At 67.9% G+C, this 24,166-nt stretch overlaps 4 protein-coding genes across 6 annotated transcripts; 1 reads left to right on the forward strand and 3 right to left on the reverse strand.

Annotated features, from left to right (window-relative positions):
• Positions 1-336: 336 nt before the first annotated feature.
• EXOSC4 (exosome component 4) lies at positions 337-1,612 on the reverse strand. Its single transcript, XM_056333126.1, has 3 exons — positions 1,402-1,612; positions 883-1,089; positions 337-795 (listed from the first exon to the last, which is right to left on the reverse strand). Exons 1-3 carry the CDS (start codon positions 1,582-1,584, stop codon positions 436-438), a joined length of 750 nt encoding a protein of 249 aa, XP_056189101.1. The 5' UTR covers positions 1,585-1,612; the 3' UTR covers positions 337-435.
• A 56-nt stretch (positions 1,613-1,668) lies between these two features.
• On the forward strand, positions 1,669-14,271 carry OPLAH (5-oxoprolinase, ATP-hydrolysing). The gene is given in 28 exon segments (XM_056333110.1): positions 1,669-1,976; positions 2,546-2,737; positions 3,602-3,716; positions 3,796-3,919; positions 4,001-4,196; positions 4,639-4,804; positions 4,873-5,011; positions 5,134-5,201; positions 5,276-5,382; positions 5,384-5,545; positions 5,647-5,724; positions 5,726-5,760; positions 7,084-7,254; positions 7,327-7,464; positions 7,895-8,033; positions 8,126-8,238; positions 8,838-8,989; positions 9,181-9,341; positions 9,423-9,524; positions 9,613-9,787; positions 10,239-10,423; positions 10,492-10,623; positions 10,732-10,866; positions 11,575-11,724; positions 12,769-12,926; positions 13,010-13,170; positions 13,242-13,339; positions 13,421-14,271. Coding segments are annotated over 28 exon segments (3,882 nt in total). The 5' UTR covers positions 1,669-1,799; the 3' UTR covers positions 13,574-14,271.
• A 222-nt stretch (positions 14,272-14,493) lies between these two features.
• Positions 14,494-20,093, reverse strand: LOC130146689 (sphingomyelin phosphodiesterase 5-like). 3 transcript variants are annotated; one of them, XM_056333118.1, is made up of 8 exons: positions 19,257-20,093; positions 16,178-17,166; positions 16,011-16,083; positions 15,779-15,919; positions 15,595-15,684; positions 15,434-15,497; positions 14,758-14,911; positions 14,494-14,677 (listed from the first exon to the last, which is right to left on the reverse strand). In XM_056333118.1, the coding sequence occupies exons 1-8, from the start codon at positions 19,282-19,284 to the stop codon at positions 14,582-14,584; spliced, it is 1,635 nt and encodes a 544-aa protein (XP_056189093.1). In that variant the 5' UTR covers positions 19,285-20,093; the 3' UTR covers positions 14,494-14,581. The 3 variants fall into 3 exon arrangements, with proteins under 3 accessions (XP_056189093.1, XP_056189095.1, XP_056189094.1); XM_056333120.1 differs by having other exon boundaries at positions 19,922-20,091; XM_056333119.1 differs by having other exon boundaries at positions 20,025-20,088.
• Positions 20,094-21,082: 989 nt separating this feature from the next.
• SPATC1 (spermatogenesis and centriole associated 1) lies at positions 21,083-23,733 on the reverse strand. The gene is made up of 5 exons (XM_056330398.1): positions 23,407-23,733; positions 23,173-23,328; positions 22,267-22,620; positions 21,622-21,770; positions 21,083-21,492 (listed from the first exon to the last, which is right to left on the reverse strand). Exons 1-5 carry the CDS (start codon positions 23,636-23,638, stop codon positions 21,169-21,171), a joined length of 1,215 nt encoding a protein of 404 aa, XP_056186373.1. The 5' UTR covers positions 23,639-23,733; the 3' UTR covers positions 21,083-21,168.
• Between the last annotated feature and the right edge of the window lie 433 nt (positions 23,734-24,166).

Raw genomic sequence — 24,166 nt, forward strand, 5'->3', positions numbered from 1 at the left:
GACAGGTGTGCAAAGGACTGTGCAAGGGCAGCGGGTGTGCAAAGGGCCGTGCAGGGGCAGCAGGTGTGCAAAGGGGCCGGGTGGGTGTGCAAAGGGCTGTGTGAGGGCAGTGGGTGTGCAAAGGGTCCGGGCAGGTGTGCCAGGGCCCCCCAACACCCCTGTGCTGCAACACACCATGGCTTACCTGAGTGAAGTGGCACAGCGTGGCACGTGGACAGCACGGCACACATAGACAGTGTGTCATACGGCGTGGCACACAGACGGTGGGGCACACAGCACAGCACACAGACGGTGGGGCACACTGACAGTGCGGCACAGGGCACAGAGACATTGCAGTACACGTACAACATGGCACATGGTGCCAGACCTTTATTGACAAGAGGCTCTGGCTGGTGCCACCCCCAACCCTGGCGGCACCGCAGCAGCCGGTGCTGCTCAGTCCCCCATCAGTGCGGTGACCTCCCGCAGCCGCTCCCGCACCACCTGGTCCATGACGGTGTGCAGAGCGCGACAGGCTTCCTCGGCTGCCTCCAGGGCTGCCTCCAGCCGCTCCTGGTGCAGGCGGGCACTGAGCTGCAGCAGGGCGATCTTCCCCGAGGCCGGTAGCAGCGCCAGCACCAGCTGCGGCCCCCCCGCTGCCTCCTCGGGGGAGCTGAGGTCGGCCAGGGGGGTGTCCTCGGCCAGGCCGGCCGTGCTGGCACAGACATAGTCCCGCATGGGGATGCCGGCGTCCATCACTGCCAGCGTGGCCGCATTCACACAGGCACAGTAGTTTCCACCATCAGCCTGCAGGACCTGGGGGAACAGCGGGCACGGTGAGCCAGGGGCCATGCCAGGACCCCCGCCACACACCACACGCCTGTGTGTCCCTCCGGGCATCACCTGGACATAGATATCAATTTGGGAGCGGGGGAAGAGGCTGGTGAGGATGGCGGCCTCGAAGGTCTGCTTGAGGTGGAGGGCCAGCTCGCCTGCCTGCCGGTCACCGTGGGGCCGCCGCCGCCGCTCGCCGGTGCTGAAGGTGGCCATGCTGTACTGGCAGTTCACCACCGCCCGGTCGGGCAGAGCCTTGCTGCGGGAGCCGCGCATCTGCGGAGGGCCGGGACCCTGGTGAGAGGGCACCGACCCCCCTGGCCCCGGGGGATGGGGCGGGGGCACTGGGTGGTTGTCACTGCAGGGGAACCGGGGGAAACAGGGAGCAGAGGGCCTCGAGCCGCGAGGGGGCACGGGGGGAGCAGAAGGCCCGGTGTCCGGTGCTGGAGGCAACGGGAGGAGCCAAGGGGAAGCGGGGGGGGGGGGGGGAACCGGCGTCCAGTGCTGGAGAACTCAGGGGGAGCCGAGGGGAACTGGGGAGCAGCTGGGAGGACCCGGGGGGAGCCTTGGGGCCCGGTGCCCGCTCACCTCGTGCGGGCCGTAGACGACGGCCAGCGCCTTGGTGTTGCCCTGCTCGATGTAGGCCGAGCCGTCGGCCTGCGCGAAGACGCCCATACGGGCGCGGACCTTGCGGAGTTCGGCGGGACGGCGCCCGTCCGCCCGGTACCCCTCGTCCGACAGCAGCTCGGGCGCCGCCATCTTGCCCGGCATGCACTGCGGCTCCCGACGCACCCCGCGCGGCGACTACAGCTCCCGGCGTGTCCCGCGCCCCCCGGGGCACCGCCCCCCTGAGGCTCCGCCCCCCCCTCGCCCGCGGGGCCGGTGCTCGGCGCTGCCCGGGCGGGAGCGGCGGGGACTGAACCGTCCCGAGCCCGACTGAACCGAGCCGGACCGGACTGAGCCCGACCGAACGGGCCGGTCCCGCCATGGCGGCGGCGGCGGCGGGGCCCGCCGGGTTCCAGTTCGCCATCGATCGCGGCGGCACCTTCACCGACGTCTTCGCCCGCTGCCCCGGCGGCCGCGTCCGCGTCCTCAAGCTGCTCTCCGAGGACCCGGCGTACGGGGATGCCCCCACCGAGGGCATCCGCCGTGTCCTGCAGGAGGTGCGGCCGCTGGGACCCCCCCCCGGGACACGCCCGGGACCCCCCCCGGGATCACCCCGGGACCCTCCTCCCGATATCCCCCCGGGGTCACCTCACACACACACACCACGACCCCCCTGGGACACCCCCCCTGCGAAATTGCAGCCCCCCGGGGATCTTCTCCCAGGACTTGCCCCCACAGCTACCCTCCCAGGACCCCCACTGGGCTCCCCGCAGGACCCCCGGGCCCGAGCCCCCCCAGACCCCCCCCATGCCCCCTCTCGGGGCCCGTCCTGTCCAGACCCCCTGCCCGGGGGGGCCGGGGGGGGGGGCACGGTGCAGCCCTGGGGTTGGGGGTCTGCAGTGGGGCTGGGGGTCCACGGTGGGGCTGGGGGTCCATGATGGGGCTGGGGGTCCATGATGGGTCCACAGTGGTGCTGAGGGTCCGCAGTGGGCTGGGCGTCCATGGTGGGTCCGTGGTGGTGCTGAGGGTCTGCGGTGGGGCTGGGGGTCCATGGTGGTGCTGAGGGTCTGCGGTGGGGCTGGGGGTCGGCGGTGGGGTGGCAGGCTGACACCCGGGGTGTGGGCAGGAGAGCGGTGTGCCGGTGCCACGGGATCAGCCCCTGGACGCCTCTGGCATCGAGTGGATCCGCATGGGCACCACGGTGGCCACCAATGCGCTGCTGGAGCGCCGGGGTGAGCGCCTGGCGCTGGTGGTCACCCGCGGCTTCCGTGACCTTCTGCACATCGGCACCCAGGCCCGGCCCCGCATCTTCGACCTGGTGAGGCACGGCACCTGCGCCGGCATGGGCTCGGGGTGGCACGTCCCCGTGGCCCACAGTGTCTGGGATTGCAGTGGCACATCCCAGTGTGATCCACAGTGTCTGGGATTGTGGTGGCACATCCCTATGTGACCCACATCCCCTGGAGTTGTGGTGCCCCATGCACGTGACCTGCCACATCTGAGATCAGAGTGGCACGTCCCCATGACCCACAGCGTACGGGGTTGGGGCAGTACGTCCTTACGTCACCCACATCATCTGGGATTGTGGTCACACATCCCCATGTCCCACAACATCTGGGCTCAGGGTGGCACATCCCTGTGACCCATAGTGTCTGGGATTGGGGTGGTGTGTCCCCCTGACCCACACCATCCAGGCTCACTGTGCCACGTCCCCATGTCCTGCGCTCACCAGGCTTGGGACAGCCCACCCCCGTGACCCACACCACCTGGAACCGGGCTGACACATCCTCGTGACCAGCACCATTCGGGCTCAGGGCAACATGTCCCCACATGACCCACACCATCCGTGCTTGGGTTGGCACGTCCCCGTGTGACCCACACCAGCCGGGCTTGTGGCAACGTGTCCCCGTGCCACCCACGCCATCCTGGCTCGGTGGGGCCCGGCGCGTCCTCTGCCTAGCACGGACGTCCTTGGCGACATCGGGAAGTCCCCGGATCCCGGGTGCTGCATCCCGTGAGCACTGCTGGGCCCCCGCCACGGCCCCGCGCCAGCCACGGCCCCACGCCAGCGCCCTGGCCGGCCGGTGGCCAGCAACGGCTCCAGCAGTGCGGTGAGGCCGGCGCAGGGGCTGCCTCATGGCGGTGGGGTGTCCCCCGGTAATGTCCTCCCCCCCCCCCCCAGGAGGTGGCTGTGCCGGAGGTGCTGTACGAGGAGGTGATCGAGGTGGACGAGCGGCTGATCCCACACCAGCCTGGCTGCCGCCTCCCAGGGAAGGAGACCCTCCCAGTGCTGGAAGGTGAGGACCACCACCGTGGGGGAGGTCAACAGGGTGGCATCCCCCCTGTGACCCCACCCCCCACCCCGGCTGTCCCCAGGCTCCACGGGGGCATCCCTGCTGGTGCAGCGGCCGCTGGAGCTGTCGGCGCTGCGGCAGGAGCTGGAAGGTGTGCTGGCCCGTGGCATCCGCAGCCTGGCCGTGTTGCTGCTCCACTCCTACGCGTGAGTCCTGGGAGGCCCTGGGGGAATGGGGGGACACGGCCAGACCCCTGCGGCCGACACTGTCCCTGCTCTCCCCGGCAGCTGGCCCGGCCATGAGGAGCAGGTCGGGGCGCTGGCACGGGAGCTGGGGTTCCAGCACGTCTCCCTCTCCTCTGCGGTGGCGGCCATGGTGCGGGCGGTGCCGCGGGGCTACACAGCCTGCGCAGACGCCTACCTCACCCCCTGCATCCACCGCTACCTGGAGAGCTTCCGCGCCGGCTTCGCCCACCAGCTGCGGGTGAGTGGGGCTGCCAGGACCCCACCATGGGCAGCCATTGCACCAGGACCCACTGACAGTGCCCATCCTGCCAGGACCTGCCATAAGTGCCCATCCCACTGGGACCCCCACACGAGTGTCAATCCTACTGGGGCACCTCATAGGTGCCCATCCTGCTGGGACCCCCCATGGCCACTTCTCCCACTGGGAGCCCCTCATGGGCACCCATCACACCAGGACCCCTGCCACAGGCACTCATCCTGCTGGGACCCCGTGGGCACCCATCACACCAGGACCCCCCATGGATGCCCATCCTGCTGGGACACACACCCCCCCCCCCCCCCCAAGGGCAGCCATGAAACCAGGACCCCCACGGACACCCATCACATCAGGATCCCCCACCATGGGCACCCATCACACCAGGACCCCCCCATGAGTGCCCCCCCCTGTGCTCCCCTTGCAGGAGGTGCCGGTGCTGTTCATGCGCTCGGACGGGGGGCTCACCCCCATGGAGCACTTCAGTGGGGCCCGTGCCATCCTCTCTGGCCCAGCCGGCGGTGTGGTGGGCTACGCCATGACCACCTACCGTCGCGAGGACGGGCAGCCCGTCATCGGCTTTGACATGGGAGGTGAGCGGGGCCAGGGTGGGGGTCCCGCTGGGGTGGGGGTCCAGCTGGGGCTGAGCCACCCTCCCCAGGTACCTCGACGGATGTCAGCCGCTACGCTGGCGAGTACGAGCATGTCTTTGAGGCCAGCACCGCCGGCGTCAGCATCCAGGCGCCACAGCTCGACATCAACACCGTGGCGGCTGGCGGTGGCTCCCGGCTCTTCTTCAGGTGGGTGGGGGTCCGGGCACCCATGGGTGCCCTGGGTAGGGCATGGTGGTCCAGCTGGGCTGCAGCACAGCAGCACGGGCACGGCTGGGACCCTCCCGCTCCCATCAGCATCTCCCTTCCAGGTCCGGGCTCTTTGTGGTTGGCCCTGAATCAGCGGGCGCCCACCCCGGCCCAGCCTGCTATCGCAAAGGTGAGTGGCCACAGTGCTGGCGGGTGCCACGCCACCGTGCCGCACTCGCTGTCCTCATCCCCGTCCTGGTGCAGGGGGTCCGCTGACCGTCACCGATGCCAACCTCTGCCTGGGCCGCCTGCTCCCTGAGTACTTCCCCTGCATCTTCGGGCCGGGCGAGGACCAGCCGCTGTGCCGGGAGGGCGGCGGCGGTGGCGTTCGGCGAGTTGGCTGCCCGCATCGATGCCTTCCTGGCCAGCACCACCGCCGGCACCCACCAGCCCCTCTCGGTGGAGGAGGTGGCCATGGGCTTCGTGCGGGTGGCCAATGAAGCCATGTGCCGGCCCATCCGCGCCCTGACGCAGGTAAGGTGACCCTGGGGGGGGGTGGCGGTGGCAGGGGGGCTGTGGGTGCCCGGTGTCACTGTCGGTATCACCACTGCTGTATGTGTGTGTCCCCTCGCCAGGCCCGGGGCCACGACACCGCCCAGCACGTGCTGGCCTGTTTTGGGGGTGCAGGGGGGCAGCACGCCTGCGCCATCGCCCCGCGCCCTGGGCATGAGCAGGGTCTTCATCCACAAGTAGGTGCAGGGTGGGGGGGCTCCGTGGGGACCTCCCCTCTGCCAGTGCTGCTGGATTGAGGGGGGGGGGGCTGACCCCACTGGGGTGGGGGCACCCAAGGGGTGTCAGGATGCCCCCAGCCCTGGGTAGATGGTGTGGGGTTGGGGGGGCTCTGTGCCACCCACCAAGCTGAGTGCCCCTGTGCTGCTGGGTGGAGGGTTCGGGGGTCACATCCGTAAAACAATGCATTGGCTTTGGGGGTGCCCCAGGGCGCAGGGCTCAAGGGTGTCGCAGCCCCCCCCAGGCAGATAGGTTTGGGGGTGCCTTGGCCCCCAGGCAGTGGTGTTGGGTTTCGAGGTGCCCCAGTCCCCAGCTAGATGAAGGAGGTTTGGGGGTGTCCAAGGTCTGCACATGGGTGTGTTGTATTTAGGGGTGCCTCGGTCCCTAGGGGGATGCATTGGGTTTGGGGGTGCCCCTGGGTGCTGGGTTTGGGGGTGCCCTTGTCCTCTGGCAGATGCTTTGGGCTTTGGGGTGCCCCTGGTTGTGGGCTTCAGAGGCCCTGTCTCCGGGAGGATGTGTTGGGTTTGGGCTTGCCCCGGTCCCCAGGTGGCTTCAGTTGGGGTGCCCCTCTCACCAAGGGATGTGTTGGGGTTTGGGAGTGTTCCTGTGTTTGGGGGCCCCATCCTTGGGAGGATGCCTTGGGTTTGGGGTTGCCCATGGGCATGGGGTCCAGGGGTCCCATCCTGAGAGGATGCTTGGGTTTTGGGGTGCCCTGCTCCTCAGGTAGATGCATTTGAGGGTGCTCCTGGGCTCTGAATTTGGGGATGCCCCTGTCCCCAGGGGATGGGATGGGTTTGGGGGTCTCACCCTGGGAGGATGCTTCGGTTTGGGAGTGCCCCTGTCCCCAGGGGATGGGCTGGCTTTCAGGGTGCCCCTGGGTGTGGGATTCAGGGGTCCCATCCCAGGAGGATGCTCTGGCATTGGGGGTGCCTGGCTCATCAGGTAAATGCATTTGGGGGTGCTCCTGTCCCCAGGGAGTGGGCTGGGTTTGGGGGTTCCATCCTGGGAGGATGCTTGGGTTTGGGGGTGCCCTGGTCCTCAGGTAGATGTGTTTAGGAGTGCCCCTGGGCTCTGGATTTGGGGGTGGGGTTCAGGGGTCCCATCCCGGGGGGATGCTCTGGGTTTGGGGATGCCCCTGGGTGTGGGGTTCAGGGGTCCCATCCTGGGAGGATGCTCTGGCTTTTGGGTGCCCCGCTCCCCCAGGCGGTTTGGCTGGGTCAGGGGGTGCTGGCGGGCCAGGGGGCTGCAGCCCCTGGGCAGCGGTGTGGGGGGGCATCGCGCAGGTACAGCGGGATCCTGTCGGCCTTCGGGCTGGCGCTGGCGGACGTGGTGCACGAGGCGCAGACCCCCTGCGCCCTCCGCTACGAGCCGGCCGCCTTCCCTCGGCTGGATGAGCGCATCGCTGCACTGGAGCGGGAGTGCCGGGATGCGCTGCGGGCGCAGGGCTTTGCCGGGTGAGAGGCTGGGGGTCCCCGGGGAGGGATGGGGATGCTGGTGTCGCTGCTGCTGACAGGGCTGCCTCGCAGGGAGCAGATCCGCACGGAGGCTTTCCTGCACCTGCGCTACGAGGGCACCGACTGTGCCCTCATGTGCTCCGCCAAGGGCCACCCACCCACGCCGCGGTCCTGCCACGCCGGGGACTTCCAGGCTGCCTTCACCAGCCGGTGAGTCCCAGCACCGTGATCCCCCTCCCAGCACCACAATTCCCCTTCCAGGCACCACAATCCCCCTCTCCTGGTACCACAATCCCCATACTGTGATCCCCATCCCAGCACCATGATCCCCCTTGCAGGCACCACTATACCCTGTGCCAGCACCGTGATCACCATCCTGGTGCCACAATCCCCATCCCGGTGCTGTGATCCCCATCACGGTGCCATGGTCCCTGTTCCAGCACCACAATTCCCATCATGGTGCCATGGTCCCCATCCCAGCACTGCAATCCCCATCCCGGTACCGTGGTCCCCATCCCAGTGCCGTGGTCCCCATCCCAGCACCACAATCCCCATCCTGGCACCTCCACACCATGCTCGGGGTGGCGGGGGGTCTCCTGGTACCCCTTTGTCGCAGCTGGCACCCGCCCCCCTCTTGCAGGTACCTGAGGGAGTTCGGCTTCACCATCCCTGACCGGCCAGTGGTGGTGGACGACGTGCGGGTGCGTGGCACGGGCAGCAGCGGCATCAGCTGCGAGACTCCCCTGGCCCCCAGTGGGAAACCAGCGCGTGTGGAGACGGTGAGGGCAGGGGGGCTCAGGGGGCCTGGGGGAGCCTGGCAGGGCAGGGGGTGACCTGGCATGGGGCTGGGGGCTCGGGCTGGGTCCCACAGGTGACGCGGTGCTACTTCGAGGAGGGTTACCTGGAGACTCCGGTGTTTCTGCTGGAGGAGCTGGCCTGCGACCACACCATCCCCGGCCCCGCCATCATCATTGACAAGAACAGGTAGGGACCTCTGGGGGGGGGTGGGACCCTGGGGAGCTGGAGGGGACCTTGAGAGGGTGGTGAGACCCTGAGCAGCTGGTGGGGAGCCCAGGGAGCTTGGGGGGAGCCCACAGAGCTGGGGAGACCTTGGGGGGCGGGGGGGGCCCCTCAGGGATTTTGGGGGGACCCCAGGGAGCTGAGGGGTCCGTGGACATCTGGGGGGACCCAGGGAGCTTGGGGGGGTCCCCAGGGATCTTGTGGGAACCTGGGGAGCTAGTGAAACCCCAGGGAGCTGGTGGGTCCCTGGGGATCTGGGGGACCCAGGGAGCTTGGGGGGGACCCTGGGGAGCTGGTGGAACCCCAGGGAGCTGGGGGGGACCCTCAGAGATGGTGGGTCCCTGAGCAGCTGGTGGGAAGTTGGGGGGGACCCCAGGAAGCTGTTAGGGAGCTCTGGAGGCTGGTGGGACCTGCAGGAGCTGGTAAAGAAACCAGGGAGCTGGTGGGGTCTCCAGGAAGCTGGGGAGGATCCCAGGAAGTTGGGGGGGGACCCCAGGGAGCTGGTGGGACTCCGGGAAGCCCCATGCCCTTTAGCTCCTGGTGCCACCGCCTGCCTCCTCCAGCACCATCGTGGTGGAACCTGGCTGCACTGCCAGCCTCACCAGCTTCGGTGACGTCTGCATTGCCATCGGCTCGGGGCGCCCGCGCCCCATCGGCCCCCAGCTTGACGCTGTCCAGCTGTCCATCTTCTCCCACCGCTTCATGAGCATCGCAGGTGGGGGGTGCCCCCCAGCCCTGTCTGGGGCAGGGGGACATGGCGATGGTGGGGGCTGGGGTATGGCTGGTGGGGCCAGGGGGTCCCAGGACCACCCCAGGAGGTGGGGGGGGGGGGGGGCTCTGTGGGACAGCGGCGGCTGGTGTAGGGCAAGGGCCGTCCCCTGAGGCTCCGCCATGTCCCCCACGCAGAGCAGATGGGCCGCATCCTGCAGCGGACGGCCATCTCCACCAACATCAAGGAGCGCCTGGACTTCTCTTGCGCGCTTTTCGGACCAGACGGGGGGCTGGTCTCCAACGCCCCCCACATCCCCGTCCACCTGGGTGCCATGCAGGAGACCGTCCAGTTCCAGGTAGGAGGGTCCCCAGGATCCCCCTGGCACCCCCCTGGCACCCCCTGGGGACCTGCTCAGCCCTTCCTGGTGCTGCCACAGATCCGCAACCTCGGTGAGGACCTGCGGGAAGGGGACGTCATCCTCAGCAACCACCCCTGCGCCGGGGGCAGCCACCTGCCCGACCTCACCGTCATCACCCCTGTGAGTGCCGGCCAGTGGCCAGGGACCCCCCCAGGGTTCAGGATCCCCCCTCCACTGGGCCACCAGCTCAGTGCTGGGCTCCCCTCAGGTCTTCTGGCCAGGTGTCCCCAAGCCCGTCTTCTTTGTGGCCAGCCGCGGGCACCATGCAGACATAGGGGGCATCACCCCCGGCTCCATGCCCCCCCACTCCAAGGCGCTGCGGGAGGAGGGGGCTGTCTTTGTCTCCTTCAAGCTGGTGAAAGATGGCATCTTCCAGGAGGAGGGTGGGTTTACACCGGGGTGACAGGGACGTGGTGGGGATGGCAGGGACACGGTGGGGAAGTGGTGGGGGTGTCAGGGATGTGGTGGGGACAGTGGGGACTTGGTGGGGATGGCAGGGATGTGGTGGGGGTGGCGGGGACGTGGTGATGATAGCAGGGACACGGTGGGGATGCTGGGGATGCGGTGGGAATGGCAGGGATGTGGTGGCAATGGCAGAGATGATGGGGGTGGGGCGAGGATGGCAGGGACACAGTTGGGGTGTGGTGGCAATGCCAGGGATGCAGTGGGGATGTGGTGGATGTGGCTTGGACACAGTGAGGATGCAGGGGGATGGCAGGGGCATGGTGCGGATGGCAAGGACGTGGTGGGAATGGCAAGGATGTGATGGGAATGGCGGGGACGTGGTGGGGACAGGCGCCCTCCACCCCACTGCCACTCACTTGTCCTCCACAGTGGTGACGGAGGCCCTGATGGCACCGGGCCGCATCCCGGGCTGCAGCGGGACCCGGAACCTGCAGGACAACCTGTCGGACCTGCGGGCCCAGGTGGCTGCCAACCAGAAGGGCATCCAGCTGGTCACTGAGCTCATCCGCCTCTATGGCCTCCCGGTCGTCCAGGCATACATGGCCCACATCCAGGTGGGACCCGCCACCCCCCCAGCCCCCCCGGTCCCCCCCGGCCCCACCATGACGCCCGCCGTCCCCAGGCCAATGCCGAGGTGGCCGTGCGGGAGATGCTGAAGGGTTTTGCCGCACGCTGGGGCACTGCGGTGGAGGCTGAGGACCGCATGGACGACGGCTCGCCCATCCGGCTGCGCGTGCAGGTGGACCCCCAGGAGGTGAGCAGGCCGGAGATCCCCCCCATCCCCGATGTGGGGTTTGGGGGAGCCCCTCAGCTGAGTGGGGGACACACATGGGGTTACCCCTCATCCCTGGTGTCCCTGCAGGGTAGTGCTGTCTTTGACTTCTCGGGCTCGGGGCCGGAGGTGTACGGTAACTGCAACGCGCCACGCGCCATCACCCTGTCCGCCCTCATCTACTGCCTGCGCTGCATGGTGGGCCAGGACATCCCCCTCAACCAGGTGGGTGCAGGACCCCCAGCTGCGGGAATCCCCCCCCCTCCCCGAGGCTGCGGACCCCGCCCCGAGACTGTGGGACCCCCCCAAAGCTGTAGAATTTCTCCCCAAGACTGTGGGACCCCCCCAAAGCTGTGGAACTCTCCCCCGGGCTGTGGGATGCCCTGGGCTGTGGGAACCCCCAAGGCTGCAGGACCCCCAGGCTGTGGGTCCAACCCAGCATTGTGGGACTCCCACCTGCAGCACCCCTGAGGCTGTGAGAAGCCCCCTGGGCTGCAGGACCCTTGGTGGTGGAACCCCTGGACTGTGGGACCCCCGAGCTGTGGGATCCCCAGTTGCAGCACCCAGGGGCTGTGGGACCCTTCAGTACCCCAGTCAGGCACTCTCAGGGGAAGCTGCCAGCCCCTGATGGGGGGCTCAGGGCTTGAGACGGGGGGGTCCTGGGACCCCAATCCCCTTGTGTAGTGGGGGTCCTAGGACTTTGTTCCCCTGGGAGGGTAGTCTGGGACCCTTGGTACAGGAGGGTCTGGGCCTCTGGTCACTAGGAATGTGGGGATCCTGCTCTCCTGGGGGGTCCTGCTCCCCTAGCATGGGGTCTGGGCCCCTGAGCCCGGGGGTAGGGAGGTGGGGGGCTCGGGGTGCTGCATATGTGTGGCAGGACCCATGCAGGGGCCAGCTGGGACCAATGGGCCACCTGTGTGTCCCCACACCAAGGGCTGCCTGGCCCCCGTGCGAGTGGTCATCCCCAAGGGCTCCATCCTGGACCCCTCGCCCGAGGCTGCCGTGGTGGGGGGCAACGTCCTCACCTCCCAGCGCGTGGTGGATGTCATCTTTAAAGCCTTCGGTGTCTGCGCTGCCTCACAGGTAGGGACGAGGGTGACAGGTCCCAGAGTGCTGAGGGTCCCAGGTGCCAAGGGTCCTAGGGGTCCAGTGTGCAAGTGATCCCAGGGGTCTGGGGTCCCAGGGTGTCAGGTCTCCTGGGGAATGGGGGTCCCAGGGGGTCTGGGGTCCCAGGAGTCAGAGATGCGGGGTGCTGGGGGTCCCAGGAGTCTTGTGGTTTGGGGGTCCTGGGGGGTCTGGGGTCTTGGGAGCCTTGGGGTTCCTGGGGTGCCATGGGTCAGGGTCCTGGGAGTCAGGGCTATGAGAGGTCTGGGATTTTGGGGGTCCTGGGGTTCAGGGGTCCCAGGTGTTGGGGGTGCTGGAGGTAAGAGGTCCCTGGGTTTGGGGTCCTGGGGTGCCAGAGGTCCTGGGAATCCTAGGTGCTGGGGGTCGGGGGTCCCAGGGGTGTTGGTTCCCACGGCTCCCAGGTTGCCAAGGCTCTGGGATGCTGGGATTCCTGGGGGTTGGGGGTCCCAGGGGTCTGGGGTGATGGGGGTCAGAGGAGTTGGGCATGTCAGGGTGCCAGGGGTCCTGTGGCTTGGGGGTCCTGAGGGGTCTGGGGTCCTGAGGAGTCTTGGGAGTCCTGGGATGCCAGGGGTCTGGGGTCCTGGGGGTCAGGGTTATGAGGGGTCTGGAATGTTGGGGATCCTGGGGGTCAGGGGTTCCACGGGTTGGAAGTGCTGGAGGCTGGGGGTCCTGGGGCGCCAGACATCCTGGGAGTCCTAGGTGCTGGGTGTCGGGGATCCCAGGAGTCAGACATCCTAGGGGTATGGGGTGCCAGGGGTCTCAGGATGCCAGAGCTCTGGGGTGCTGGGGGTCCTGGGAGTCAGGGGTCCCAGGAGTCTGGGATGTTGGGTGTCCCAGGGGGTCAAGGGCCCCGGGGGCCGGGGTTGCTGGAGATCCCAGGGGTCAGGAGTTGAGGCTGCTGGGTGCTGGTGTCGCCAGGGGTCTGGGGTGCTGGGGGTCCCCAGGGTCGGATCCCTGGTGGGGGCTGTGTGCCCCCCGCCGCCCCCTGCCCTCCATCCTCAGGGCTGCATGAACAACGTCACCTTCGGGAACGAGCGGGTGGGCTACTACGAGACGGTGGCAGGGGGCGCGGGGGCTGGCCCGCACTGGCACGGCCGCAGCGGGGTCCACACGCACATGACCAACACCCGCATCACTGACCCCGAGATCCTGGAGCAGCGGTGGGTGCTGGAGCCTGGGGGGGAGCACGGGGGGGCTGCCGGGGCCCTGCCAGGACTCACCCCGTGTGTGTCTCCCCTGCCAGGTACCCCGTGGTCCTGCAGCGCTTTGAGCTGCGGCGGGGCTCGGGGGGCTCAGGGCGCTGCCGCGGTGGCGACGGCGTCGTGCGGGAGCTGCTCTTCCGTGAGGACATGGTGCTGTCGGTGCTGAGCGAGCGCCGTGCCGTCCGCCCCTACGGCCTGCGAGGTGAGCGGGGACCCCCCGCCGTGGCCCCCTGCGGCCCCTCATTGCCCCCTGACCCACACTTTGCCGCTTAGGGGGCAGCCCCGGCGCCCCAGGGCTCAACCTGCTGCTGCGCCGCGACGGCCGAACCATCAACCTGGGCGCCAAGACATCAGTGCCGGTGGAGCCAGGGGTGAGTGTCACGTGGGACCCCCACACACACACCCCCCAGCACCCCTGCACCCCCCGACGCCCCGTCTTCTCCCCACGGCAGGATGTATTCCGCCTGCAGACCCCCGGCGGGGGCGGCTTTGGCTCCCCTGGGGATGGGGGGGAACCCGAGGAGACGGCTCGGCCGCTGGTGCCGCAGAGCTTTGCGGAGCGTGGGAGCGTCTTCGAGTACCGCCGGGCGCAGGAGGCTGTCTGAGGGTCCCTGCCCCCTGAGCTGCGGCTGTGGGGCAGCCCCAGCCCCGGCTACGCACACCCCGTGGGGCAGCCCCCTCCCCCGCCTAGGTACGCACACCCCGTGGGGCAGCCCCCTCCCCCGCCTAGGTACGCACACCCCGTGGGGCAGCCCCCCAACCCCAGACACACACAGTCCGTGGGGCAGCCCCCCATTCCTAGATACAGTCTATAGGGCAGCCCCCCAACCTCAGATATGCACATCCTGAGAAGCATCCCCCTGGTCCTAGATATGCACACTCCATGGGGCAGCCCCCAACCCCAGATGCACACACTCTGTGGGGCAGCCTCCCCATTCCTAGATACGCACAGTCCGTGGGGCAGCCCCCCAACCCCAGCTATGCACATTCTGTGGGGTAGACCCCGAAGCCTAGCTATGCACACTCAGTGGGGCAGCCCCCCAACCCCCGCTATGCACATTCAGTGGGGCAACCCCCTACCCCAGCTATGCACACCCCAAGGGGCAGCCTTCGTCTCCACACCTCAGGCTCCCGCCCCCCACCCCAAGGCAGGGGGGGACCAGAGGGTCACTCTGCCGTGGGGCAGGGCTCAGGCTTCTGCTGTGGGGCAGCTTCTCCTCCCCATGGCACTGCCTCCCCCCCCAGCCCCTCTCCTTCCCAGCTCCGTGCCTTTCAATAAATGAGCCTTCGGGCCCTTCCCGTGTGGCTGTGTGTGTTGGGGGGGTAGGTGTGCTCCTGGGGCTCCCCTGGTGCCCCCCAACCCATCCTGCTGCCCCCCAGCCTCATCGAGCCCCGAGAGCTCAGCCCCATGTGCCTGGGCTGGTTCCTCCAGACGCCGTGCCCCGGTTGGGGGGTCCAGCTGCCCCATGGCTCCCTCTGCCCTGATCCCCCAGCGCCACGGGGCCGATGCCAGCACAGCACCCACTGCACTTGAGGCCTTTATTTTGCACCAGAAGCTAAAACTGCGCGGGCACCAGAGCGTCGCCGGATTGTTGCCAGATTGTTGCCATGGCTCAGGGGGTCGCAGGGGCCACGTTGAGCCGCAGGACCACGGGCAGGTGGTCGGAGCGGGTGGCCAGTTGGGTGATGACGGAGAACCCTGCCACCTCCTGCTGGGGAGAGGGGCCGTCAGGGCCGGGGACACAGGGGGGAGGTTGGGCACCCCCCACCCTGTGGTGCCCACGCTCACCGTCTGCAGCGGCAGGTCCCTGTGGTGCGGGCGGTAGAGGATGTAATCCAAGCGCCGGCCCTGCCAGGGGCCAGGGGCCGCCGGGTCGGGCTCCCCGCTGGAGAGGATCGGGCCCGCCAGGTACTGGTGCCGCCCTGACGGCTGCGAGAGGGTCCTGTGGAGCAGGGACATGGTAGCACAGGGACATGGTGGTGTGGGGACACAGTGGCACAGGACATGGTTGGTATGGGGATGCGGTGGCATAAGGATGTGGTGGCATGGGGATACGGTGGGGTGGGGACATGGTGGGACAGGGATGTGGTGCCATAGGGTTGTGGTGGCACAGGGACACGGTGGTGCAAGGACACAGTAGCATGGAGACATGGTGACATGGGAATGTAGTGGAACGGAGGTGTGGTGACACAGGGACATAGTGGCAAAGGGTTGTGGTGGCATGCGGCCACAGTGGCACAGAGGAGTGGCATGGGAACACTGGCACAGGGATGTGGTCGCTCATAAACATGGTGGCATGGGATCCTGGTGGCACAGGGGACGTGGTGACATCGGGGATGGAGGGACCCCCACCACCAGCGCTGCCCCTCCAGGCTGGGTGGCTTGGCTGGCACATCCCGCTCCCCACCTCAAGGCCATGGGTGGCTGTCCCTGCAGGACACCAGCCCTGTCCCACCCCTGTCACCTCTTCAGCTTCTCCGGAGTGGACACGGGCTCATCGTAGATCTTCAGGTAGTTGAGCAGGGTGCCTGTGGATGGCAACGGGCTGTGAGTGGGACCCCTGCTGCGTCCCCCTCCATAGGCACTGGGGACAGGGATGAGGGGGCTGGGGGAGGCAGGTCCCACCTATGCCCCAGGGTGCGTCCTGCCCGGGCCCCCGGCGGCAGGGGTCCTGGTAAACCTTGAAGAGCTGGTGCTGCTGGTTAAGCTCGTCACCTGCAGGGAGGGGGACACGTCTCTGCCATCAGCCCCCACCAACCACCAGCACCCTCTGTCCCCCCACCCCCCTGCCCCCCATCACCCCCCCAACCTCGGGAACAGTTGTCGAAGTTGAGGTCCCCGCAGAAGATGTCGAAGGCCACCACGTCCCCGCGCTGCTCCTGCTCCTCACGGAAGAGCTGCAGCCAGTGCAGCCCCAGCGTCAGCTGCTCATCCCGGATGGCGGCATCGGCTGTGGGATGGGGACACACACACACGGTGTCATCGATCACCCCGGCACCGCCATGTCACCCCAGTTGGGTGAGCAGGAGCGTGGCCCTCACCTGCGGGTGCCTGCAGGTGGGTGCAGCCGATGTAACCCACGACCCTCTGCCCCTGCACCGAGCCCAGCAGCACCTGGGGGGGCGAGTGGGGAAGGCAGCACCCTCAGCAGGGAAATCGCAGCACCCTGCCCGCTGCAGCAGAGGAGGGAGGGGGGTTACCCACTCACCTGGACCACCAGCAGCCCCTTGGCGGCCAGGGCATCCTCGCGGGCACCATTGGGGAAGCCGTGGTACCGCACGGCCAGCAGCGGGTAGCGGCTGGCCAGGAAGAGCCCGCTGTTGAGCAGCTTCAGCCGACGGCCCCAGAGCCCGAGGGCACCCACCTCAGAGACTATGTGTGGGAAGATGCTGCCCAGTTGCTGGCGCAGGCACGTGGTGGCCCTGCCATCGAAAACCTCCTGCAGGCAGATGAAGTCAGCATCTGCTGGGAAATGCTCGGACAAAACCGCCGGCATGGGCTCTGCCGCCACCGCCACCACTGCCGCGCTGCCAGGGGGCTGCCAGGGGGTGGAGAGGGTCCCGCCGTAACTGTTGACCTCGCCTTGCCGTGGCTTAACTAGGCCAGCCCGGGCGCTGGGAGGGTCCGGTGGCACCTGGGTGAGGTGGCGGGCGATGTAGACGGCACGCTGTGGCGTCTGCCCCAGGTTGCTGAACTTGGCCAAGCCGCTGGGCATAAGGCAGACATTGGCACTGAGGAAGGTGAAGGTCCGGCGCTGTCGAAGGTCCCACGGCTGCACCGATGCTGTGCCTGCTGTGTACTGGTAGGCAAAAGGCCGCCGCACTGCCTGCACAGGCAGCCACAGCAGCAGCCCCAGGGCAGCCAGGGGCAGCGAGAGCAGCAACAGCATGACATACACCGATCCGGCCAGCCCCTGCCTGGTGCAGCTGTGGCACCGTCCACACCGCTGGAGCCGAGCCTGCCTCCGCTCCTCCGTTGTCTGCCGCAGGTCAAGGAGGCTGAAGACAGCCCAGGAGCTGGGGGTGAGCAGCCACCGGGCCAGGCGGTCCAGGGCCACCAGCACCCGGCTGGGGAAGGGGGACTCCCGCAGCAGCATGTGGGGGGTGTTGGTGGGCACTGGGTGGCTGGGCAGGGGGTTGAGGGGGAGCACAACGTCCCCTCGCTCCTGCGTGGGGGCTCTGGTGCAGCCGGCACGACCTACGGGAGAGACCCCAGATCAGGGGTGGTGGGGACAGTGCAGCCTAGAGTGGGAACCCCCCACCCTCATGCTGGCTGCCACAGCTGAGTCACCACCGTGGGAACTTCCCATGGCCAGGGCCGTCCCACACATCCCTGGGAATTATCCCACGCATCCCTGGGCATCATCCCACGCATCCCTGGGCATCATCCCACACATCCCTGGGCTCTGCTGGGGGTGGAGAGAAAGCACCTGCAGCGTGTGGCGGGGGCTGGCACAGCTGAAGCAGGGCTGCTGGCCCCTGCCGTGTCCCTGAAGGGTCCCAATGGGGTCCCCAGGCTCCCCAAAGCCACCTCAGGCAGGTAGAACCAGGAGGGCATGCTGGAGCCGGGGCCTTGCTCAGCACCCGATGGCATCTCTCTGCGTGCCACGGGGCCCTTTGGTCCTGCCCTGTGTCACCGGCACCAGCCACCCTTGCCCCCTGCGCCAGCTCCTGTCCCACACCATGCCCCCGCAGCACCACCCCACCGCCGCCCACTCACCTGCCTGCTGGGCTGGGGGGGGTCAGGGACTGCTGTTCCCCCTGTCCCCGGGAGCCCCGCTGGCTGCCGGCATGGCACACGACTGAGCCGCGGCAAGGTGAGCCCTGGCGAGGCCGGGACTGGCCAGCCTGGCCTGACGGGTTCCCGGCGCCTCCATGCCTCGCGGCCGTGCTACAGGCCAGGAACCGGCTCCTCGGCCCAACACCTCATGCTGCCCATCCGCCTCCTCCTGCCCCTTCACCCGCGGCTGGTGACTCCTGCCTGAGTCCTGCCTGACTGCAGCCTCACACCCAGCCGTCCTGCCCTCCCACATCCGCTCCCAGCACTGGGGACGCTGGGGACAGTGGGGATGCTGGGGACACTGGGGACAGTGGGGATGCTGGGGACAGTGGGGATGCAGGGGTCACTGGGGACAGTGGGGATGCTGCAGTCACTGGCCACAGCAGAGCCTCTGGGTGCCCTTGGCTTGGGGGTCTGAGCTCCCCCTGCCCACCAGGCTGCCCCACACTTGCCCACCAGACCAGAGCTCTTGGCTGTGGCTACTCCGGCTTCATCCCCCCAACCCTGAGGCACCGGTGGGGCTTCGGCTCCATGTCCTCTCCTGCCATGGGGGTCCCTGGGGCAGAACCCCTGAGGAACCACTCCGCTGGGGGACATGGCTCTGTGGCAGGAGCCCAGCAGGGTGCTCTGCCCCACAGTGCCATGGACAGCCCAGGTGGCACGTGCAGAGGGGATGACTCAGCCCAGGTGCTGTCACTTCCCGGCCATGTGGGCATCCCTGACTCCCACGGGAAGGTAATTTGCCATCACGGGAGCGTGAGTGCGTGCAGCCCGGCTGGGAGCGGCCCCACCTGCGTGGCAGCACCGGGTATGGGGTGCTGGGATCCCCCAAAACTCCTGGCCCTCACCCAGAGGGGTCAGTGCTTGCAGCTGCCGCACATCGACCCCGTGGCACTGGCAGTGCCGGAGGGCTCTGCCCTGGTAGCAGGGGCAGTGGGCACTGCCCCGCCGTGCAGGCAGAGCGGGCATTGTTCTCACAGGTCTGATGCGGGCATGGTGCCCACGGCGCTGGCAGCAGGCAGCAGCATTGTCCCCGTGGCACTGGCAATAGCAACAGGCATTGCACCGTGGTGCTGGCAGCAGCAACAGGCATTGCCCTGCAGTGCAGGCAGCAGCAATGGGCATTGCCCTGCGGCACTGGCAGCTTCACCCCGGCACATGCTGCACCCAGGGCCGTGTTTGCCCAGCAACCGGCTCCACAGGGTGCGGCAGCCGAGCCCTCCGCGCTGCTGGGTGCCGCCTGTGCCACACTGCCCGGCAGCTCTGTCCCAGCCCTGCCTTTGCTGGAGGCTTTTGGTGGCCGGGGGGCGAGTGGCACCTGCCCCGGTGCTGCCAGTGCTGCTCCCTAACCCGAGGGCCAGGCAGTCCCCGAGTCGCCTGTGCTGGCTCCCTGCCCACGCCGGCTCCCTGCCCGTGCCAGTTCCCTGCCTGTGCTGCCCCGCCACCGCCAGTCGTGCCACTCCTCGGGGCCACACTATGTCCTGCATCCCTGCGTGCCCCCCACTCACCTCCCTGCCCTGCAGTGCTGGGGGCCATCGCCGACGGCACCAACGCCTCCGCCTGCCCAGAGGGGCCTGCACCGCTGCTGCCGTCAGCTTGTGGCCACCGTCTGCTCAGAGCCACCGCTTGCCCGGCACGCCGGGGGCTCACACACCGCCGTTGGTGCCGAGAGCTCAACAGGTCACAAACATCCGCTCACCGCCGGGCCGGACCGTGGTCTAATTAGCCGCGGCCCCGGCCGTGCCTGGTTGCCATCCAGCCCTGGGCCGGCCGGCTGGCCGCATTCCTGCCCTGGGTGCGTGGCAAATGCCGCCCTCTGTCACCAATACACCGGCAGCCCCCTGCTGCCGCCGCCGTGCCAAGCGGTGCCGCCAGCCGCCCCCCAGCGCACCATGTGCTGGGGAGCTTGCGGGCAGGGGTCCGGCCACGGCGGTGGGCTGGGGAGCCGGCGGCCGCTGAGCTGCTGGCACTGCACCTTGCCCGTCCGGTGAACACCCACGACTGGTTTTCCCAGGGCTGTAACCCCTTCTCTGCCGCGTCCTGGCCTGCAGGCATGCTAGGGCTGCCGAAATGGACTGGAGGCGGCTATGACCAGTGAGGATGAGGTGGGGAACGTCAAGTGAGGAGGCATCACAGCCGCCTGAGCCAGTGCCTCGAGGATGAGCCATCATACCTGAGCCTGCCACGGTACCGTGGGTGGGGGGCAGACTGTGGCGGGGATGGGGATGACTGGAACTCCCCAAACCCCACAGCACCCGCCAAGCAGCAGCACTAACCCCTCTGTCTGCGCAGCCTTCATCCGTGTCACCCCCCAGCTGCCACCATCATCTTCCGGCTGTGCCAGCCCCAGGGGGGTGTGACAGGATGCTCCCCCAATTCCTTCCGCTGGCACCAGTCCCAGAGCACCCATGTTTTCCAATCCAGCATGATGGCTGAGCTCCGACCCACCTGCGCCCGTGGGACTGCCTGCCTGACCCCACTTCGCCTGGCACAGACCCCCGGCACAGGGGTCCACACCACCCCCCTCACCTACCTGGGAGCTGCCGCGTGCCCCCACCCGAGGGCCACCGGTGCTGCTGGCAGGACACAGCCTGGCACGGCACGGCAGGGGGTTCCCTCTGGGGCCGGTTGGCCCCGAGCGGCCGTTTCCCCTTTTGGCTGTGGGAGGAAGTGGCCACAGGCAGGAAGGGTCCCCACACACACACCCGGCCCCCCAGCCCTGGCCCCTCTGCCGTGCCACCGCCGCAGGCTCCCTGATGCCCAAATCCCCCAGACCTGGCCCCTCTGCTGGCACCCTGGCACAGCCTGGCACAGCTCGGCACGAGGGTCCCAGCCCACCATGGTGAGACCCCTGCTGAGGCCCTGACCTGGCTGTGCCATGGGGCCCGGGGGATGCTGGCGGTGCATCCTGGGCAGGGGCAGAAGGGGATGAAGTTTCCCATACTTGGGGTTCCCCCACCACAGCACCATGGGTGCCCTGGTGCCAATCCCTGGCTTTCGCTTCCCCATCCAATCGGCTTCCCCTGCCCGCATCCGAAAGGAAAAGGAATGCGGTCTCTACCGCAGTGTGACCTCTGCCCTGGCACTGCTGCCTGCAATGCTGCCTGCAATACTGCCTGCACCCCAGTTCCGCTGCCTGCATACCTGCACCCTGTGCAGCCTGGGACGTGGTGCTGGGCTCTCTCTGGTGCTAACCTCCCCGCAACCCCTCATTATCACAGCTGCTGCCGGAGTGCCAGAGCTGTGGGACCCATGTCACAGGAGTGTCCTTGAGCAGAAGCAGCTGTGATGACAGTGGTGTTTGTCACAGCTCACAAAGGTGAGGGCACTGGAACAGGTTTATTGCACGGTGTGGGGCTCTGGCTGGCAGCGGCACAGCCGGGGTGGGTTTGGTGCCGGTGTGGGGGCCAGCCCAGCCGCTCACCGGAGGAAGAGGGGCTGCCCGTCCTCCCGTGCCAGCTCCTGCAGGCACTCATGCAGCACCATCGCATCTGCCTGTTCCGCCGGTGGCACCGTTTCAGTTACCACGCGCCGCAGGAAGTCTGGGCTGTGGCAGGCACGGGCATCGGGCCCTGGCAGCTCCAGCAAGATGCCATAGGTGTTGACAAGGGACTCGGCAAAGGCTGGGTGCACTGTGGGGCTGTAGCCCAGTGCCCGCAGACGCCCCAGCAGGCTGATGTAGCGCTGGGCAGCGGCGGCACAGTACTGCTCGTCGAAGCTCCCTGGCATGGCACCGAGGGCGGTCTGCAAGGGGAGACAGGGCAGGTGGGTCCCCAACACCCATGGGTGCCCAAGTGGCAGGGAAGCCAGGGTGCTTTGGGCTGCAGCCATGGGCACCGTGCCTGGCTCCCTGGCAGAGCTGCATGAGCCTACCGCTATGATCTTCTCAGGGATGTTGGTGACGGTGAAGCCGTAGAGCCGGGCACAGTCGGGGAAGACCCTGGCAAGGATGCGGCGGTCCAGCTGGAAGGCGATCTCTCCCACCAGCTGCCCCCATGCTGGCTGCTGGCTGGCTGCGGGAGCTGCCAGCATCAGGCACTTACCCCTGGCCTGGCACGAACCCGGCACTGCCGCCCCGGTGACCATTCCCCAACTTGTCCCCATGCCCCCTGCCACCCCAGAACCAGGCCAGGCTTTGTTGCTGCCACCCAGTGCCAGGGTCCCAGTGTGTGTGTGTGTGGGTCCAAAGGCCAGTATGCTGGGTTTTGCCAGGCAGGGATGCCAGCAGACTGGTTTGGCTGGATGGAAAACCCATATGCCAGCTTTGCCCACGCAGAGATGCCATATGCCGGCTTTGCAGGGCAGAAAAGCTGCCATGCCACCTTTGCCTGCACAGATGGTGCCACGGCATCCCCAGGGGCTGTTGCTCCCTGGCTTTCCCATGTGTCCCCTGGCACAGGGTGACCGTAGCCGCTTGCCCAGGACCTCACCGCGTCCCCCAGCCACGGAGCTGTGGGAGTGGGGAGTTGCAGGGGTGCAGCACCGCACACCCTGCCAGTGCCATGCCCCAGCCCTCACCTTGCAATCTGGAGCTTTGTGGCAGCTCCTGGCTGGGAGCGAGCCAGTTGGCATCATGGGCCACCTTCCAGGAGGGCTCCTTGCACCAGGTGTCCGGCAGCTGCAGGTCCAGCGGCTGCTGCTCCACTGGGGCTGGTGGTGGTGGGACCGGGGCTGGGGGGACCCCAGCCTCCGGCCCCTGCAGGTCTGACAGCCGCAGCTTGGAGCTGCTCAGGGCTGGCGCCAGGGGGTCCTGTGGTGGGTCGCAGGGCAGCTGGAGGCCGGGGGGGTGACCAGTGGAGCCGAAGCAGTTGAGGGGGCAGGAGAGGCGGGGGCTGCTGCGGCCGGGGCTGTCGTGCATGGTCACTGGCAGGGCTACCAGGACAAGGATGGCAGTCTCAGTCCTGACAGCACTGGGGGTCCCTGTACCACACCCCCACCCCGCACACTGCAATCCACAGTTCCTGCCTGTGCCGGCCCCACAAACATGCATGGGGAAACACAAGGCCGCAGTATAGGTAAAGGGATGGGATGGGATGGGATGGGGATGGGGATGGGGATGTGGAAGGGGATGGGATGGGGATGGGGATGGGGAAGGGGATGGGATGGGGATGAGGTGGGATGGGATGGGATGGGTTGGGGATGGGGATGGGGATGGGGATGTGGAAGGGGATGTGGATGTGGATGGGGATGTGGATGGGGATGGGGATGGGGATGGGGATGGGGATGGGGAAGGGGATGGGATGGGGATGAGGTGGGATGGGATGGGATGGGTTGGGGACAGGATGAGATGGGATGGGGATGGGATGGGATGGGATGGGATGGGGGTTGTGATGTGATGGGGATGGGATGGGACTCAGCCCACTACCCCTTCTCTCATGAGCTTTGGGGTCAGCCTCCCCCCCCCGCCAGTTTCCCCCCTAATACTTCTGCTCCTGGTGGTGAGTGAAAGCGCCCCGCTGCTGATGTCGGTGCTGCTCAGCATGCCATCCTGGGTCTGCTGGTTCCAGAGGTGCTGCCAAGGCGGGGTCTGGGAGATGGGGCTCTGCTGCAGGGGTGCCAGATCCCGCTCCAAAGCATTGGCTGCATGTAGAGGGAGGGTATTTGTAACTGCAGCACCCACTGGCCCAGGACCACTGCAGAGCCACCCATGCCCCCCACCTGGGCTAAGGAAGTTGAAGCATCCCCCAGCAGAGCAGGGCGCGGAGGTGAGGGGGGGTGCTGAGCTGGGCTGGCCGTGCAGGAGGTGCCGCTGCTGCCTGAGCTGCCCCACCACCTGCATCAACTCCTCGTTCTCTGCCAGCAGCGCCTCGATCTCTCGCCACAGCCGGTCATAGCAGGCAAAGACCAAGAGCCCCGCACGTGGGTGGTAGCTGCAGGGCACCGGCTCCATGGCAGCCCCTGGTACCAGGCCAGGCCGTTCACCCTGACACGGGCCCTGTGCCAAATGGCAGCGCTGGGGCCAGAGGCACGGGAAGGCCCTGGCTTGCTGTGGGACACCAAGAGCGGCCATGGTGTCTCCAACAGCAGGTGCCAGGGAGGGACATTTCCAGAGGATGTCACAAAGGGACAGCCCCCCCCCGCCCCTGCCCGGGCTGTGGCAGTATGTCCCCGCCTCCATCCTGGTCTCTGTTTATGTAACAATCAGAACCACAGACCGGTGGGGGCTGGAAGGGGCCTCTGGAGACCAACCAGCCCAACCCCCTGCTAGAGCAGGCTCTCCTCCAGCAGGCTGCACGGGGTCGTGTCCAGGTGGGGTTTCAATGTCCCCAGAGGAGACCCCCAGCCTCTCTGGCCAGCCTGTCCCCGTGCTCTGTCACTCTCAAGGGAAAGAAGTTTTTCCTTATGTTCAGATGGAACCTCCTGTGCTGTGGTTTGTGCCCGTTGCCCCTTGTCCTGTCGCTGGGCACCACTGAGAAGA

Source organism: Falco biarmicus, chromosome 3 (genome assembly GCF_023638135.1).
Source record: "Falco biarmicus isolate bFalBia1 chromosome 3, bFalBia1.pri, whole genome shotgun sequence".
Taxonomy (NCBI): Eukaryota; Metazoa; Chordata; class Aves; order Falconiformes; family Falconidae; genus Falco; species Falco biarmicus.